Source organism: Heterodontus francisci, chromosome 38 (assembly GCF_036365525.1).
Source record: "Heterodontus francisci isolate sHetFra1 chromosome 38, sHetFra1.hap1, whole genome shotgun sequence".
Lineage (NCBI taxonomy): Eukaryota > Metazoa > Chordata > Chondrichthyes > Heterodontiformes > Heterodontidae > Heterodontus > Heterodontus francisci.
In genome coordinates this window covers 35,085,326-35,105,246 of record NC_090408.1, presented here as the reverse complement: position 1 = coordinate 35,105,246, position 19,921 = coordinate 35,085,326, and the positions used below count along the sequence as shown (strand labels likewise).

Below are 19,921 nucleotides of genomic sequence, written 5' to 3'. Positions count from 1 at the left end.
GCAAATCAGTTTCCTGTGGTCTACTGCTAATCCAACAGTTGTTTGGCACAAGCACTGCATTTCCTGCAAACTAAATTTGTTTATTATGATTGAACATTGCTTATTTTTGATTTAAGGCTAAGGTAAAAGTATTAGCAACATTGCAAAGCAGTTTGATTTGTTCTATAACCTAAAACAGTAGCACTTTGAATAATTTTTTTTGGTAAATGTCATTAAATAATGTGTGTCTAAATGCTTCCTTCTGAATATTACCAGCTGACAGCATTTTTATTCAATTACTTTTGCTTGTATGAGAAGCAGAAACTGACTGCATCAAACTCAGTTGACTCTTAAGATGTCCTTTTTGTATTGGAAGCCAAAGTGAAGAGTCTACCCTCATAGTGACAAGCAACATCATAGTTGGAGAGTAGGAGAGGAAAAGTAAATCAAGTGGGCAAATATTTTTCTTGTGAATTTTGTACCCATCAAGGCAAGGGACTCCAGTTCACAGGAACAGTGCACTTTCTATTGCACAGACTCAGTATCAGTATCATGCATTGCCACATCAGGAACAACATAATTAGCTGAAGAGTAAAGCTCCATTTAACTTGGCCAAACAATATGCATCAATTCTAAATTCAAATGAACACTCGCAACATCGCTAGTCTGACACTTTTCCACTTTCCACACTAACCATTTTGTGACCTCTCTGAGTGAAATTGTCAATTTGGCATAAACTGTGGACTCATCACCACTAAGAACTGCATTGAAATTGTCCAAAGTCACTTCACCTAAGAGTCATATAGCCAGCAGACAGAAGAAACTTTCATTCTATCTGCTTACACTGAACTGAATCCAGATCCCAGAGAAGATCAATGCATAAAGCTTGTTTTTGAGAAGCCTACTTTAATGTAGAAGAGAAGGAGAACTGTAAGAGTTAGGGACTTCTGCAATTTTGAGCTACTGGGAAAAAAGAGTTAGAGTTTGAAATGGTGGGAGTGAGTTCTGAACTCAGAGTGTAAAAATGCAGGATTTGATTCTTGGATGGAAAAAGGGAAGAAAGACTGACATATTTTCTTGGAAGAACAACTAAAATAGTTCTGGTCATGTTTCAGATTGTTGAAGTACTGTGAGGCCGTGGATATTAAAGAATATGCCAGGCTATATTAAGAAATATCAAGAAGTTCCAACTCCTTCCGAACATAATTGGAATGAAGATGATTATTATCTGAAGGATCCGGATCAAAGGCTCGATGAGTTGCCCCAGCCTTTCAGAATGATTGATAAATTAATTGGACGCATCCTCGACAGTGCTTGGGAAAGCATTGAAGGAAGAGAAGCAGAAAGAGAGGCCGAAAAATTAAAGATAAAACCACCTTCTCGTGAATCATCAGAGGAAATTCAGGTGTGCGAGTGTGTACTGTAATCCAGAAAATTTCACTGACCAATTCTGCATGCATTTGGTCATATCTTCTGTAGTCAATTGTCTAGGTGTTGGCTGTGGGTACATCTGCTAGAAATGCAAAGTTCATAAATTCTGTAGTTGATTCATAGAATCATAGCATGTTACAACATGAAAATAAGCCATTTGGCTTGTTTTTTTCCCTTCCACATCAGCCACCTAATCCCACTTTCCTGTTTGCTCCCCGATTTGACTTTTAATTTTTGTCTCTTTTTAAACAATTTTCTCCTTTCCTTCTTAAATGCATTGGCTGTTGCTGGGCTACAGTGCCATGGGCACCAGCAGCCTTACAGTACCTCATCTGAATGTCTGTTTGTCATGTGTGAGGTAGATAAGGCATCGCTGTAATTGTTGATGGGACTTATTGCAGTCGCCTGACACTTGCATGATTGTCTTTGGGGTGGCAGAGGAATTTCCCAGAGGTTTGCCTTCTGTTTTTTAGGCTCGTCCGGAGAGATTGTGGTGTAGGGGTGTGGCGGGGATTGAAAGTGCATGGTGGGCTGCACCATCTCTGTATGGAACAGTCTTGTTGGACAAGTTGGACTTTTCTGACCTTTTCATGTATTCCTGGCTGATTAAATAAACATGGTGAATTATCTTTAGATTTGTCAGTTGTGAAGAGATGTCATTTCTGGAGAGAAGGGCAGGTTGTAGTTCACGCTGTAACATTGAGTCCGGCTGCTGGTTTATGCTAAGAGTAAACTTTCTTGTAATGATAAAAATCTTTGGCCAGAAATTAAGGGTTCATTGCTAGTCTTGGTCATTGTTAGATTATCTAATCTCTATCTTCTTTACTTTTTGAACAGCTTCCTGCCAATTTAAACTGTTTTGCAAATTCTGTGGATGAAAATTATATCTTTGCTGGTCTGTCTGAAGGCGTGGCAGTTCTGAACATGGAGGATCAAACTGTTACATCTGTTTGGAACATGGAAGGAATTGAGGTTGTTGCACTTCAAGTAAGGCACGCTGGAGGCAAGCTTTATCTGCTCGCTGCTCTGGATGATATGGGTATTTACCTGAAAACATTTATTATTCAATAGTTTTTGTTCCCCTAAATTTCTCCCAAGGCTCTGATTTCTTGAGGGCCTCTGTTTCCTTTGTCATTCTTACTGCACGAGTTTATGCAAAGGTCCCCAGTTCGCTAAAATAGCAATTTAAAATGAAATGAACCATCGAATAAGAATATAACTTTTTTATATTCATTCATGGGATGTGCACGTCACTGACAAGCCCGCCTTTTATTGCCCATCCCTAATTACTCGAGAAGCCTTCTTGAATCGCTATGGTCCATGTGGTGTAGGTAGACCCACAGCTGTTAGGGAGGGAGTTCCAGGATTTTGACCCACTGTCAGTGAATGAACTGTAATTATTGTAATAAAGGTGGAATATTTTGAATGAAATATATTTGAATATGTATCTTTTTTTCCTGTCAAATATGGCTGACCTGCTGCACATTACCTGCATTTTCTTTTTCAGTGCAGATTTACAGCATGCACAGTTTTTCTTTTTATTCCATGTCCTTTACACACATGTACTTGTAATACATTATTATAGCACTTCACCCCCATCATACAAATCCTTTTCTCTTCAAGAATGGGTTCAAATGTATTTTATGTCTTAATCCCATTTTTCTCTCCTTTTGTATTTTAGGTATCGCACGCCTTCTTTTTTCTTATGATGAAATCTTTTCCTTGGTAAAAGTTTTTAATGCATTTGTAAGTCATCTATCATGTGACCTATGGGATTAAAATTAACAAAACAAATTTTTAATAAGCCATAGACATCAGGAAGGTTCCAGGTTTGATTATTGATATTTGCTGAGTCAGCTGAATCCAGCAGAGGCAGCAGCTTGGCCATTTCAATTGGCCTCAGTAACCCTGCATTAGGAGGTGCCCTCCTATGGCCCTTGCTGGAAGTATGTATGCGTGTGTGCATATATGGCCAACTGTGATGTCCTTCCCCACTCTACTTCCTGATGAAAAGTGGCAAGAAATCACAGTGCACCTATGGAACTGCACCACAGGAAGTAATCAACACCTTCAGGAGAGGAGTGGGGATAGAATGAAAATTGATGGAACAAGAGGAAAATAATTGCATACCAATAATTGGTGTTCTGCAGCCTGGGGTTGATTTTGGGTGTTGCTTTTGCTCAAATGAGTGCAACTCGCATCTGTAATCATTCCTCTGACCATATATTATATTGTGTGTTAGTTTGGATTGCCAGGTGTGGAGGCTATTAGGGAAAGAAGAACCATGGTTTTGTGATGTCCTGAGGAGGGTGTGTGGGTGGGATGGAGTAGTTATGTCACATTAGTGTAGTGGAATAGAGAGAGCTTTACTCTGGGATCTCTTTTAACTCCATCAACATGGTGGAAGTCAGGCAGATAGCTAGTTAAAATTGAGCAGGTTACTTTGCCCTTTTTACCATTTTGACCTGCAGCGTTTTGCAAGAAGATGAGACGCTTGCCTAAAGCAAGCAGAAGTCTCATGAATCTTTGCAAATCAGGATCCTGCTAGGTCAAGAGGACCTGCACTACTGTGGCTTTCCTGTCAGGTAGCAGCTGATCTGCTGATAAAAGGGTAGGGTTGCCAACTCTCCCAGATTATCCTGGGAGAAAACCATAGGGGTATTTTCTTCTCCTGTTTTGCTCCACCTGAACTCACAAGGCACCAAGGTGGCACGTGCCCATAATCCAATGCAGCCCTTATACCTGGGCATTCTAACCAGTAAACCATGCAATTCAGGGGATTGTTGATATTGCGGGCACCATTATTGACCAATTGCCGTAAGAATAGACGTGGCGGGCAACCAATGATGGGAGTTTTGAAGTGGGAGGACATGTGGTGACAATTTCCATAATGTGGTCCACCCAAATTGGCAACCCTACCTCCAAAGTAATTATAATGCTGTGGGCCCCTCCGTGCACCACAAAGAAAGATGGCTTCCCTGGTCTGTCCAAAATAATAGCTTCTTATTCCTCATTTTCAAGTTAACTCACCTTCATTGGCATAAAATGTTCAGCAAAAGGAAAGCAAAATGGGATGGTGTGTGCATTGGATCAAACATTTGAGGATGACAGGCTAGTTAAACGACATGAGGTCTAACTTTTGAAGTGATCGCCCTATCCCGTGTTTCCTGGTAGTTTGTTATTGTTTAAATGTTTTAATGTAATGAAATATATAACAAATAAATCTGAACAAGATAAATTGTTATTCTGTTTTCATGAAACAAAATAGATTTTATCTTTTTTCAGGACAGTGGAAGTGAAAAAATCACTTGTTGTAAATTTGAATTATCAGAAGATGGAGATTATGCTGGTCTAACTCTTGAAGGTAAAGCATTCTGTAAATTCTTGAATGTTCTGAAATGTTTCTGTTCCTTTTTCTGATTATTCAAGTCATTGCTCTTTGTGGCTGCATAAAGAATATTGATGACACTTCAAAATAATTCACTAATTTGCAGTCCTTTAGGTATTTTCAGAAACATGATAACGTGCTATATAAATGCAAGTTCACTCTTTTTGTACTTTGTACCTCATACAATAACAAGGGGGCACAATCCTAAAATTAGAGCTAGGGCATTTAGCAGTGAAATCAGGAAACACGTTTTCACACCAAGGGTATTGGAAATCTGGAACTCTCTTTCCACAAAAGGCTCAGAATGCTAGGTCAACTGAAATATTCAAGACTAAGATTGATAGATTTTTGTTGTAAAGGCATCAAAGGATATGGATCAAAAGCAAATAAATGGAATTGACGTACAGATGAGCTATGATGTGATTGAATGGTGGAACAGGCTCGAGGGACTGAATGGCCTACTCCTATTCCTATGTTCCTGTGTAACATACCCGAGTTGCCTGGTTCTTCATATTTCTAAGAGTTAAAAGGGTAACCATTTCCTTCTTCCAGACTGAAGTTGAATATGACTGAGGCAGACATAAGAAGATTAGAAAAGTCAAGGTCAAGGATAGGCTATTCGACCACCAAAACTCATCCTCTATTCTCCCTAACTACCATCCAACTGGGTTTGAGCTCCCTTAATGTCTCTTCAGCCTGACAGATTATTCCAAACATTCTTTTTGGAAAGAAATTCCTCTGGTATTCAACCTAAATATATTTTTTCACTATTTTATATTATGTGACTTTTGATCCAGTTATCCTGATTTATTTTAAAGTAATATTCAGTGTTTATCTTATCTAACCTATTTATTATTTTTATATATTTCAGTGAGCTTCCCCCTCTCTTCCCCAGTGTTCGGGATGGAACATTTATAACCTATGATCATAACTCATTCACCCCTCCTGCACACGTACGATCATTCCTGTTGCCCTTATCTGCACCTGAATCCTTCAACCCTGTCATAAACAATTTGCCCAAATCCCATTTTGCAAATTCCCTTAATAATGTTGGAAACGTCACATAGGTCATCATAAAATCTCTTTTCCAAATAAAGTAAGGCCAAATTTTTTTTAGCTTTGCTTTATGATTTAAATGCCTTGTCTTTTGCACCTTCTCCAGGGCAATGTTATCCCTCCTATGAACACACTGTATTTCAGATGAAATCTTACAATTCTGAAAGTTCTAGTTTATACTTTTTTAAATGAGCTCTGAACTGGAGGCCTGGTTGTTGAATTTTGTTGTGAAAAGTGTTGCTGTTTTGTTAAATATATATTTTTTTGAGGATTCATTTTTGAAAGATTGAAGAAATGTTAAAATGTTGGGGTTTTCAAAAGGGGTTCATATAAAGGCCACTTGACTTTGAAGAACAGTCCCTAACAATGTTTTTTTGAAAGGGGCATTGAGAGGTCTTGTGAGGAAGACAAGCCTTTCTGGGAAATCATCTGACTTCCAGCAACAACAACGAGCCTTTCTGGGAAACCACCTGACTTCCAGCTCAATAAACAACAGAGAACTTTGGACACCTGGAGAGGTTGTTTACAAAGAAGTGACAGGTCAGGATTGATGGAGGTCAAAAGGTTGACCTCCTATTGTGTTTCGCTTTTGAATTGTTTTGACTTGGGGTTGAACTGTATAAAAAGGGAGAGAACTTCCAAGGAGAGAAGAGCATTCCCAAGGAAGAGAAGACACAACCCAGCTCAGCTTTCCAGCACCTCTCTAAAAGACCTTGAGAAGTCCACTGTGTCAACTCATCTCGTCTCCTGTCTTTGAAGAAAAGCCTGCTAAATTAATTCTCCACACCACCTGAAAAGAACTGTTCTAGGAAGATCCCAGAGACGGCAATCTATATGTATTTGGGACGCCAAACCAAAACAAACGACATCTTTCCATATCTTCGCTGTTTTCTTCAAGAATGAGCAAGTATTCAGCCCAAGTATTTTTTATCTGTAATAGAGCTCTAAAAACAAAATTCCCTTTATTTTTCCAGTTAACCGGTGTATGTGTGTGAATGTGAGGGCTAAGGTAAAAAGGGAACTTTAATATTTCAATCTGTGTATTAATGCCTTACTTCATTACTGGGTTAAGACTTGTTTTGTAATAAACTGATAATTTTGTTATTTATTAAAGAAACCTGGTTGGTGTGTTTTATTCTGGGATAAAAATAGAGACAATGATTGACTGTATCAGTAAGTGGGGAAAAAATGTATATATATGTTGTGACCCATGGAGAAATGGAACTAGAATAAACAGTGCACTCCTCCCGCCTCGGTCATAACACAAGTGATGCATATAGTCAAGAAATCCAGTCCAGTATGCACGTCATCAGTCAAAGTGAAATATAATGTCTTCAACATTATTACTGTCACAGAACATTGAAAATCGTGAACAAATCTTTATTGTTCTGCAAAATGTATTTTCTTTTCTCATCAATTATGCCATGAAATGAGATGGTAATTCTGATAAGTGTAGCATATGCCTCTCAGAGCACCAGGGACAGATAGCTATATAAATAGAATAACTGCACTGAAATGGGCTCCAATTATTCAGCTTGAACTTTTGTTCAATTTTTACATGTTGATTTCCAGTGAGTGATTGTATTACTGACCTCCAGGACTGGATTATCAGCATTAACCTTCTCACAACATTGTCTTTATGATCAGATTAACCACAAGAATGCGGTCTGGTCGCTCACTGGCTGCTATTGAACAGGGCTGCCTGCTTTCTGAGCTAGCTGTCTGGTTTCTGAGCAGGCTGCCTGGCAATTTATAAAATGACAGTTTTTTTCTGAAGTAGAAGACAAGTTGCATTTATGTAGCATTCTTTACATCTCTGCGTGATTTATAAGAGGGAAAGAAGGATACTGAGGAAGAGTCGGGAAGGATTAAGGTGAGCGAGAATCAAAGACACAGGCAAGGAGGTAGATTTTAAGGAACTTAAGGGAGAAAGGTAGGAAGGAAGGCAAAGGAGTTTAGGAATCAACTTCTAGAGAGTAGAGGCAAAATGAGTGATCTTCGAGAGAGGAGCTGAGGGTGTTGATTGGACCAAGTGACTAGATACCAAATACCTCTCTGGGTTTAAACATTAATTATGAAAATTAAGATTTTTGAACTTTCATCAGCAGCAGCAAAGCCAATTTAAGTTATGATCCCACCCTCTTTCCACCTTACTTCTTGATTTACCAGATCTAGATAGGATACTAATCTTTAGAGGAAAGCTCATGTAGCTGATGGTGAGAGTCAATGCCTAGAATTTTGCATGTTACAGCAATTGTCTGATAAAAATAGAAAAAGATGGGTGCAATTGTAAGAAGGATGGTATTAGGATTGTGCATCAGATGACAAACTTTTTTATGTGTCTTGTCCGTGAATGTAGATATGGGAGCAGTATTCAAGTTTTGTGCAGACTCAGACTTCATAGAGAGTTAAGAGTTGTTGATATGAAATTTAACTTCAGTGGGGTCATAAAACAGGCGGTAGTGAATCAATTTTCTTTTTATTGACTTCAATGGAAAGGAACATCAGGCAGGTCGATCCACTACTGTTTGTTTTGTAATCCCACTGACGTTGAATTTAACCCTCCACTGAGTGCAAAGAACATGCAAGACTGAGATTGATGGATTTCTACATATTAAAAATATCAAGGGATACAGGGATGGTGCAGGAAAATGGTCTTGAAGTAGAAGATCAGCCATGATCTCATTGAATGGCAGAGTGAGCTCGAAGGGCTGAATGGCCTACTCCTGCTCCTATTTCTTATGTTCTTAAGCATAAGGGAATGGAATACCTCTGCACGTTTAACATCCACTATCCGCATTAAGCTCTCCCAGATCAGCTATAGCGTAGAGCAAATGCATCAATACGTGAAAACTGTCAGAGTGCAGAAAGGGCCAGCAATCTAAAGCGAGTGTGGGCTGACATAAATTGCACTGTATAAAACTCACCAAATTATAGGGACCAAAGAACTACATGGGAGGAAAATGCTCAGTGTATTAAATTAATTTTGCAAAACAATTCTTGAGCTAAAGGTTTTTAAAGATTCTTTTTTTCCTGTTTATACATTTCATCTCATAGTTTTTTGCTTAATGAGAGGAGTGAGTACTAGGGAATAAACCGATTTTCCAGTTTTCGCATGTCAGCATCAAGCACTCCCACCTCAGGGGGGTGGTGGGCGGGTGGAGGGGAGGTGTTCACATGGGGCAGCTTTCATGAGGTCCCAGATATGACACTGGCTTCACTGCGCTGTTATCCGATGGACATTTTAGCAATTTTCAGTGTAAATATACGATGTCAGCAGTGAGCAGAAAAATCCAATTAATGCCGTTGACACGAAACCCAAAATTGCTGCAATTTCTGGCCCAATGACTGCCCATCAGGAAAGTATTTCATTGTTTACGAAGTGCTTTGAGATCATAGAATGATACAGCACAGAAGGAGGCCATTTGGCCCATGGAGCCTATGCCAAGATGTCACTGAGAGATGCTATGTCATTGCAATGTTTCTTTTTCTTCTGTCATGCCCACGCAATCCAAACTTATGAACTATAAAATGAACTTGTGAAGTAAAAACAAAATTAAGAGTGGAGAGGTCAGGTGACTTTTCCTTTCCTGCCAATGCACATCGAACTACAAGAACTCTGACCTAATATTCATGTCTGGACAAATCTTGGAGAAGTCATTAAAATACAAACAATTCTTTCTGTGGTAAAGGATGCTTCTCTGCATTAACTTTTACTGTCATGTGTCTGCCCATTTCACAAGCCTGTCTATGTCCTCCTGATGTCTGTTACTGTCCTCCTCACTGTTTACTACATTTCTGAGTTTTGTGTCATTGGCAGACTTTCAAATTATGCTTTGTATACCTCTTTGGCTAGAGTATAACAAGAACCATTTGCAGCAGCATGTCATCTTTCTCACCCTCCCAAGTCTTTCTTCAGTGAACAAGGGAAAAGCAAGTTTAACAGAGCAATCATCAGGCCTAATGCATGTTATCTTTTATAATCTCTATCTTTTCATGAGTGTGTGTAGTTATCTGGATGACTGTTGCGAATATTTCAGATGTTGTATAATAAACATTTATCTTTCTTTTAAATGTATGAGAAAACCTGTCATTTGTCTGTTCTTGATAAAAAAAGGATTGGGAGTATTTTAGAATTCAGCAAAGGAACACGAAACTGATAAAGAAAGAGAAAATGAAGATGAAAGTAAACTAGCAAGAAATATAAAATGGGCTGTAAAAGCTTCTATAAAAATGTAAAAAAAAGAAAAGATTAGCAAAGACAAATGTGGGCATGTTACCTACAGAGACAAGGGAATTTATAATGGGGAAGAAGGAAATGGCAGAGAAACTGAACAAATACTTGTGTCTGTCTTCATGGAGGAAGATACAAAAACCTCCCAGAAATACTAGAGAACCAATAGCCTAGTGAGAATGAGGAACTGAAAGAATTCAGTCTTAGTAAAAAAGTAATACTGGAGAATTTAATGGGACTGAAAGTTGATAAATCCCCTGGACCAGATGATCTACATCCCAGAGTGTTGAAAGAGCTGGCTGTGGAGATGGTGGATGCATTGATGATCATGTTCCAAAATTCTCTAGATTCTGGAGCTGTTCCTGAAGTTTGGAAGGTAGAAAATGTAACCCCGCTATTTAAGAAAGGAGGGAGAGAAAACAGGGAACCACAGACCTGTTAGCCTGACATCAGTAGTCGGGAAAATGCTAGAATCTATTATAAAGGATGTAATAACTGGACACTTGGAAAATAATGGTTGGATTTATGAAAAGGAAATTATGTTTACAGACCTGTTAGAGTTTTTTGGGGATGTAACTAGCAGAATAGATAAGGGGGAACCAGTGTTCATTTGGATTTTCAAAAGGCTTTCGATAAGGTCCCACACAAAACATCAGTAAGCAAAATTAGTGCACATGGGATTCGGGATAATATACTGTCATGGATTGAGAATTGGTTAACGGACAAAAAACAGAGTAGGAATAAACAGGTCATTCTCAGATTGGCAGGCTGTGACTATTGGGATACCGCAAGGATCAGTGCTTGGGCCCCAGTTCTTCACAATCTATATCAATAATCTGGATGTGGGGACCAAATGTAATATTTCCAAGTTTGCTGATGACACAAAACTAAGGAATGTGAGTTGTGAGGAGGATTCAAAGAGGCTTCAGGAGGATTTAGACAGGCTAAGTGAGTGGGCAAGAACATGGTACATGGAATATAATGTGGAAAAATAAAAATACAGAATATTTCTTAAATGGTAAGAGAAAGGGAAGTGTTGCTGCCCAAAGGGACCGGGGTGTCCTTGTTCAGAAATCACTGAAAGCTAACATGCAGCAAGCAATTAGGAAGGCAAATGGTATGTTGGCCTTTATTGCAGGAGGATTTGAGTACAGGAATAAAGATGGCTTGCTGCAATTGTATAGACCCTTGGTGAGACCACACCCAGAATATTGTGTACAGTTTTGGTCTCCTTACCTAAGGAAAGATATACTTGCTATAGAGAGAGTGCAACAAAGGTTCACCAGACTGATCCCTGGGATAGCAGGATTGTCCTATGAAGAGAGATTGAGGAGACTGGGCCTGTATTCTCTAGAGTTTAGAAGAATGAGAGGTGATCTCATTGAAGCATACAAAATTCTTACAGGGCTCAACAGGGTTGATGCAGGAAGGATGTTTCCCCTAGCTGGGGGATCTAGAACCGGGGGTAGTCTCAGAGTAAGAGATAGGCCATTTAGGATTGAGGTGAGGAGGAATTTCTTCACTCATAGGATGGTGAATCTTTGGGATTCTCTACCCCAGAGGGCTGTGGAGGCTCACTCATTGAGTATGTTCAAGACAGAGAGCAATAGATTTCTAGATATTAAAGATATCAAGGGATATGCATATAGTGTGGGAAAATGGCGTTGAGGTAGATGATCAGCCATGATCTCGTTGAATGGCGGAGCAGGCCCATGGGGTTGAATGACCTGCTCCTGCTCCTATTTCCCATGTTCCCGTGAAAGCACTCGGGGGTTTAAAAAACATTTTCTTTAAAAAGAAATCCATGCCGTCTTCGGTCTGTCGAGAGGTGAAAAAGGAGGAACCATCCCTAAGATCTCTCACCTTTCCGTAACACTTCACATTCAATAAGGAATTCACCTTTGGTACATAAATAGACAAACAGATTTATATTAATTTTAACTTAAGATTTTGTCTTAAGATTATTTTAATGGATGGTAGCATCTATCGATAAAGGCTGGTTTATTGATACGTGCGTCGCCATTGAATAGTTTGCTTTTAACTGTTAGTTTTTGGAACAACCAGTTAGCTTGTTGATAAATTCTCTGTTTAACAGATCCATACAGGCCAAGGGTTTCTGGTTCAATCTCTCCTCTATGTGCTGAGTTAACTGATCTCAGTTGGGGTGTGTGTATTTTTTCATATTTCCTTCCTAACCTAGTAGCACTGAGGCAAATTGTAATACTGCTACTCCCACACCAACTTAGCACAAAATAGAAATGTAACCCGGGACTTCTTGTTTTGTATGGTTCGGTTATGACTACTTTTATCAAATTACCCATTGGAAAGTTCAATATACAAAACAAGAACAACAGGTGTTAATGAATATCTCATATTATTGCACTGTAAAGTATGTAATAATTCCATAAAATGTACTTTCCCTTAAGTTTTCCTGCAAGGCGACAGGCATAGCATATTTACTGTTTCCTAAATTCTCCTTGAGTAGTGCCGTGGGATCATTGGCATCCTCTTGAACAGGCAGCTAGGACCTGAGTTTAACATCTCATCTGAGAAACTGTACCTCTGACAATGTAGCACTCCCTTTGTCATGGGTGGTTTAACTTTATTGCTTTGCTGGTTTTAGTTTATTACCTTCTGGTTTATTTCACAGTTTAAATTTTTATTTTCTCCTTTAGGTAAAGGCGAGTCCTGGCTGGAGGTATATCGACTGCTGAAAGACAATTGGGCACAAGAGCTGGATCAGTTTGAAAAGCTAATGACACTTAATGAGCAAGATGGAGTATGTGATATGATGACAAAGACATGCCATTGTTTATTTTTTTAGGCTGCTGACCAATGAAAACCTAATTTAGATCTAAAATAAATTCTGGATATATATGGCATGTTGATCTGCATTTGAAAGGAAAAAGGTTAACGTTTCAGGTTCAAACTCTTCATCTGCTGACTCAAAGTTAACCTATTTCTTCTCTTTTCAGACCTGCTGTGCAGTTCCAGGATTTTGTGGGTCTTTTTCCCTCTTCTGAGGCACGGACTCTTGCTGGGGTCTAGTTCCATGGGAGCTAGTAATCCTTCAGTACCTCACTCACATGGGCATTCTTCATTTTCCAATATAAATTCCAACATCCCATTTGCCTTTTTCATGGCATTTCCTACCTGCTCATACATGTTTAACAATTTATGCACCTGCACTCTGAGATTTCTCTGCTTCTCTATCTTAAGAATCTTACCCATTAGGGTATACTTACTTTCATTGTCTCAATTGCTGCCCTAGTTGAGATCAGTTAACAAATTCGTGTCTAGAAACTTCTAGCCTGTGTGGCTTAGTGCAAGTGCCAATAATGGCTCTGTGATAGGACTATCACCTTTGAATCAAAAAAAGAAAGAACTTGCATATATATTGCCTTTCATGTCCCAAAGTGCTTCACAGCCAATGAAGTACTTTTTGAAGTGTAATCACTGTTGAAATATAGGAGCCACTGTGGCCAATTTGCACAGCAAGGTCCCACAAACAGCAATTTGATAATGTCCAAACAATCTGTTTTGGTGATGTTGGTTAAGGGATAAATTGGGATAAATTAAGGCAATTGGGAGGACCCAGTGCACTTCAAAATAGTGCCAAGTGATCTTAATGCCCATCTGAGAGGACAGACTGGACCTTTGTTTCACATCTCAGCTGAAAGATGGCACATCCAATGCTGCAGCACTCCCCCAGTACTGTGCTGAAATGTCAGCCTAGATTTTGCACTCAAGTCTCTGGAGTGCGACTTGTGCCCACATGGTTTTTACTCAGGATATGGTGAGCGGGCGGGAAACTGGAGTTCAGGCCTAAGATTAGCTACAATCGTATCGAGTGGCGGAGCAGGCTCGACAGGCCATATGATCTACTCCTGCTCCTATTTCTTGTGCTCTTGTGTTCAGAGGCAAGTGCACCCTCACTGAGCCTCAGCTGATACCATTCAAGCCTCGCTCCAGGAGTTGAGCCCATAAGCTGGAGTATTGTGTCCAGTTCTGGGCACCACACTGAAGGAATGATGTCAAGATCGTCAAGGAATAATCTTCAAGAGGGTGCAAAAGAGAATTACTAGAATGTGCCTGGGGTGAGAGACTTTTGTGGAGAGACTGGTGAAGCTGGGGTTTTTCTCCTTAGAGTAGAGAAAGTTAAGAGGAGATTTGATAGTGTTCAAAAACATGAACGGCTTTGGTAGAGTAAATAAGGCAAAACTATTTCCAGTTGCAGAAGGGTCAGTAACCAGAGATCCAGGGATAGTGAACCTTTATAAAACACTGGTTCTGCTTCAACTGGAGTATTGTGTCCAATTCTGGTCATTACACTTTAGGAAGGATGTGAAGGCATTGGAGAGGATGGTTCAGTGATGAGGGACTTCAGTTACGAGGATAGATTGGAGAAGCAGGGGTTGTTCTCCTTAGAGAAGCGAAGGTTAGGAGGAGAATTGATAGAGGTGGGGTCTGGACAGAGAAGATAGGGAGAAATTGTTTCCATTGGTGGAAGGATTGAGAACCAGAGGACACCTATTTAAAGTGATTGGCATAAGAACCAGAGGCGATATGAAGAGAAACTTTTTATGTGGCAGTGGTTAGGATCTGGAATTCACTGCCTGAGAGTGTGGTGGAGGCAGATTCAATAGTGGCTTTCAAAGGGAATTGTATAATTATCCAAAGAGAAAACATTTTCAGGGCTATAGGGAAAAGGCAGGGGAGTGGGACAAGCTGGGTTGGCATGGCCACAATGGGCCAAATGGCCTCCTTTGTTGTTACCATTCTATGACACAGATTTAAAGTGATTAGCAAATGAACTGGAGGTGACTTGTTTTATACAGAGTTGTTGTGATCTGGAATGCACTTCCTGAAAGAATGGTAGAAGCAGTGCCAATGGTAACATCAGAAGAGGGTTGGATACATTCACAGGGTAATGGGGATAGAAGAGGGGAGTGGGATTAATTGGATAGCTGTATCAAAGAGCCAGCACATGCACAGTGGGCTGAATGGCCTCATTCTGTGCTGTATCAGTCTATGATTCGAGGATAATGTAGGTTGATACATAGTATCATAGTACAGGAGTACTGCATTGTTGGAAGTACCACCTTTCAAATGAGACATTAAACTTAGGCCCCCATCTGTCCACTCAGCTGGATGTAAAAGATCCCAAGCATTATGAGGGAAGAGCAAAGGAGTTCCAGTGCCTTGGCTAACATTTATCTCTCAACTGACACCACCAAAAGCATGTTAACTGGTCAGGCATCTCATTGCTATTTAAAACATCTTGCTGTGTCCACATCAGCGAAAAAAAACAACACTTCAAAAATAATTAATTGTCTGTTAAGCTCTTTGGGATATCCTGAAGATTTAATAGGTACTTTGTAAATGCAAATTCTTTCTTTACTGCAGCAGGTGTTGGCTTTACTCAGTCGATCATTGGAATGTTTGCATTTTCTGTTTTTATTTCAGAAACTTAATTTAGGTTTAGAAAAATTATTGCCAGATTGAGTAAATCCATGTTTAAAGTTGTGCAGATGGCAGCACTGGTGCATTGGTGCATGGCAATGGAAGCCACATGCTTGATCAATCATGTTGCTAAATTACCAGTCTCAGCCACATTGGTGTGGGAATATTCATAGGAGGAGGGAAATTAGAAGGGAAAAATTGGTGTTAAGTATTTTTCAGCTGGCCAATTGTACAAGTTTCATTTGTGTAGGATTCCTCATGTAGAGAAAACATATTAGAGGACATGCAAAAAGGATAAGAGTATGCAAAACAGGCAATGAAGGCATAATTACAGAGACTTTATGGGGACCCTAAAAGAATAAATGGAAAGAAAGATATTTAAGAGGTTTTTGAAGGGAGGAGGAATGCAAACAAAATGCAATGGTTCGGGGAGAAAGTTTCAAAGAGCTGGAATGTAGTGACTAAAGGAGCGACTTCTTGATGGAGTGGTAATGCAGAGTTCTAAGAATGGAGGGTGGTGTTGTGACATAAAGCTGGAACAGATCACTTAGATAAGGTGGAAAGAGACCAGAGATATTTTAAAATAAAGACTAGCATCTTAAAGTTTATGTGTAGGGGACAGGAACCCTATGCCATATGGCAAGGATAGCTGTAATGGGGCGCTGGACTATATGAGAGAAGACAGTGGCTGCAGAGTTATAGATTAACTAGGCTTAGAAGGATGGTCAAGGAGAGACGGGCAAGGAAAGCAGGAAAGGAATCATCTGGTGAGGTGGTGAACTTTGGCAGAAGTGAGGGTTCAAATATGCATAGTGTGAAGGTACCAAAAATGCAGCCTTGGTGGTTCACTGAATGTGGGGTGAGAAGCTATTCAGGATTGACCAAGGTGCCAAGGTTACAAAGAACTGAGGAATTAGGCATAGGACCATGCCACCTGTACTTTTGGCTACAGGTGTATCTGTAGGGATTAGCAGGCAGAAAATAGAATGCTTTTAGATTGCCCCAAAAAAACTACATATTTTTCCATACAGTGAATAATTTTGCATAATATGAATTAAATGCAGAAAATACTTCGTAGAAAGAAAAAGCACAAATGTTGGAAATTTGAAATAAAACTGCAGTGCTAGAAATACACAGCAGGTCAATCAACATTTCTGAAAAAGGAGAGGTGAATGTTTCAGCTGAGACCTTTCATTGGAACTGAATTCTGATAGTGAAAGACTTATCAGTGTGATTTTAATGAGTTGGTGAAGTGCACATTTAATTATTGCACAAGGTTGTGTGAATGTTAAGATTATGTGCTCCTGATGTAAAGGAACTCCCAACAACACACAATCGGAACATAGTGATATATTTTTCTCATTTTTATCACTTTGACTCCCACTATGCCAATTAATGTAGAACAGTGGTATCTGCCTATCAGCTAAAATCACTGTGACACAGGAATAATGTCAGTAACTAGCCAAGCAATTATTCAGCGCCATTAGTGCTGCAATTCTGAGAATTTCAGAATGAGGGGAAGGACGATTAATTTCGGTAATTGTCAATCATATATATAACCTTTATTAAGCATAACTTCCTATCAAGCAGAATTCAGTGTCAAAGACCTTGAAATTGCACCACGGGATACTAATGTGCATATGTTTAATGTGTTTATCTGAAAGCCTTCTATCTGCTACTTGAAGCTATTAACCTATTTAAAAGGCATGGGCAAATAATAGTTTCCCACATTGTGATTTCGAGGCAAAAATGGGCTGTTGTAAAAGATTAAATTCAGCATTCTAGCCAGCTGGGACATTACCCTCATTTGTTTTACTCCATCGGCGTAAACAACCAACGTATAGATCGGTTTGTGGCTCCAAAACATCTCAAGGGAGGAAGGTTTTCTGGGTGGCTTTGATCACGGAATGGTGCTGATTCCAGGCCAAAGGCAAACATTTATTGCCATGATACATAAGGGCCTGTTTTATTTCCCATTGCTGGCCGGATCTGTGTGGACAGGGTGGGGAGGAAGGGGAATTTGCCTTGTGTTCTTGGCCACCCCTATCATTTTTACTAACCAGGCACGGGAAGGCCGCCCTCCCCAGAAGAATGGACCTTAATTTGAATGGTGGTGTATCCAGAATGTAGGATTATATGTAGGATATAATCTTAAGGAAGGATATACTAGCATTTGAGGCAGTTCAAAAAAGATTCACTAGGCTGGTTCCTGGGATGAAGGGGTTGGCTTATCAAGAACGTCTAAACAGGTTAGGCCTTTATTCATTGGAGTTTAGAAGAATGAGAGGTGATCTTATTAAAGCATATAAGATTCTAAGTGGGCTTGACAGATTAGATGTTGAAAATATGTTTCCACTGGTGGGGGAATCTCGAACTAGAGGACATAGTTACAGAATAAGGGGTCACACATTTAAAACTGAGATGCGAAGGAATTTCTTCTCTCAGAGGGTGGTGAATCTCTGGAATTCTCTACTTCAAAGAGTTGTGGAGGCTAGGTCACTAAATGAATTTCAGGAGAAGTTAGATTTTTGAAATCTCGGGGAGTCAAGGGTTATGCGGAGCAGGCCCGAAAGAGGAGTTGAGGCCTGGGACAGATCAGCCATGATCTTATTGAATGGCAGGGCAGTCTTGAGGGGCTGAATGGCCTACTCCCGCTCCTATTTCTTATGTTCTTATTACAAGTGCAACAAATGAACACAAGAAATAGGAGCAGAAGTAGGCCATTTGGCCCTTCGAGACTGCTCCACCATTCAGTATGAAATAGACAGTAGGTAAGACTCCCTAGAAGCAATATTCTGGTGCACAAAATTACAAATCATTTATATTAAAAGCAGTTTCATAACAGGAATGGGCTTTAAGGTGTTTGATGTTACTGGAGTTAGGATGGAGGAGACTATTAAACCTTTCTTATTACCAGTGTACTCCTATTTGTTGCTGCAAATGTTGCTGATGCATTCATCAGAGAGGATGTTTTGTCAGCTCAATGGAACAGAGAAGGCTGAGGAGATATTTGTTTGAAATGTACAAAATTGTGAGGGGCCTGGATAGAGTGAATGTGAAGGGCCTATTTACCTTAGCAGAGAGATCAGTGACTAGGAGGCATAGATTTAAAGTGATTGGTAACAGGCTTAGAGGGGAGATGAGGAAAAATCTTTTTACCCTGAGGGTGGTGGGGGTCTGGAACTCACTGCCTGACAGAGTAGTAGAGGCAGAAAACCTCAACTCATTTAAAAGGTGTCTGGATATGCATCTCAAGTGCCGTAACCTGCAGGGCTATGGACCAAATGCTGGAAAGTGGGATTAGGCTGGGTGTCTTGTTTTTCGACCGGCGCCGACACGATGGGCCTAGTGGCCTCTTTCTCTGCCATAAACTTTCTATGATTCTATTCTGTGGGATTTGGGATCTTTAACATCCATCTAAACAAGCAGACTGAACTTTGGTTTAACATCTCATCCCAAGAGCAGCGCATTCAACAACACAGCACTTCCTCAATACTGCACTGTAATTTAGGGCCTGAACACTAACACCTGATTATGGGTTTTGAACCCACAATCTTCAAGGGTGAATCAAGAGTGCTACCAACTGAGTCAAATTGAAACATAACTTGTGGATAGTTTGGAATTATTAGATTCATTCAAAAGTATCTTCCTACTGTATTTATACCTGCTAGAAGATCCCATTATTCATTACTTTATATGTAAAAACGGATTTCTTTCGGTATTGCTCGCTGATATGCCAGAGCCTGGATCACAGGGTGCAGTGTTCAGCTGCTAGCCTGGCTTGTCTCTTTTAAATGCCATTCCAGAGACACACTATTAGGGGACGTATTCCTGAAGTCAGTTAGAGGCCAGTTGTTTTCAAGTCTCTCTAGATTGTCAACTATTTGGCTCATTATCTTAACAGACTCTCCAGGTTGTCTCATGGCCAGAAAAAGCAACTGAAAATAACTAGGTTACTTTTTATTTTTATGTATTTCTTTTAATACTGTTTAGTTGTGATTTATTGGTATGTTATACAAACTGTAACATATAGAATATAATGGGTACTCTCAAAATAGGGGCACTTTCATTTTTTTATTTCATTCTTGGGATATGAGAATCGCTGGCAAGGCCAGCATTTATTACCCATCACTAATTGCCCTTGAGAAGGTCGTGGTGAGCTGCCTTCTTGAACCGCTGCAGTCCATATGGTGTAGGTACACCCAAGGTGCTGTTAGAGAGGCTTTTCCAAGATTTTGACCTAGTGACAGTGAAGGAATGGCGATATAGTTCAAAGACAGGATGGTTTATGAGGGGAACCTACAGATGATGGTGTTTCGAACATCTGCTGTCCTTGTTCTTCAAGGTGGACAGCATTTTTGGAAGGTGCT

The 19,921-nt window shown here is 39.8% G+C and overlaps 1 protein-coding gene across 5 annotated transcripts in view; it reads left to right on the top strand.

The window, feature by feature from the left end:
• The window catches only part of wdr93 (WD repeat domain 93), a 43,392-nt gene that overhangs the window by 3,026 nt on the left and 20,445 nt on the right, over nt 1-19,921 (top strand). For all 5 annotated transcript variants that reach the window (XM_068018080.1, XM_068018082.1, XM_068018084.1 and 2 more), the window contains exons 2-6: nt 1,095-1,384; nt 2,248-2,449; nt 3,092-3,156; nt 4,696-4,774; nt 12,764-12,867. In XM_068018080.1, coding sequence (XP_067874181.1) covers nt 1,133-1,384; nt 2,248-2,449; nt 3,092-3,156; nt 4,696-4,774; nt 12,764-12,867 — 702 coding nt within the window. In that variant the 5' untranslated portion in view covers nt 1,095-1,132. The remainder of the gene's footprint in view (nt 1-1,094; nt 1,385-2,247; nt 2,450-3,091; nt 3,157-4,695; nt 4,775-12,763; nt 12,868-19,921) is intronic.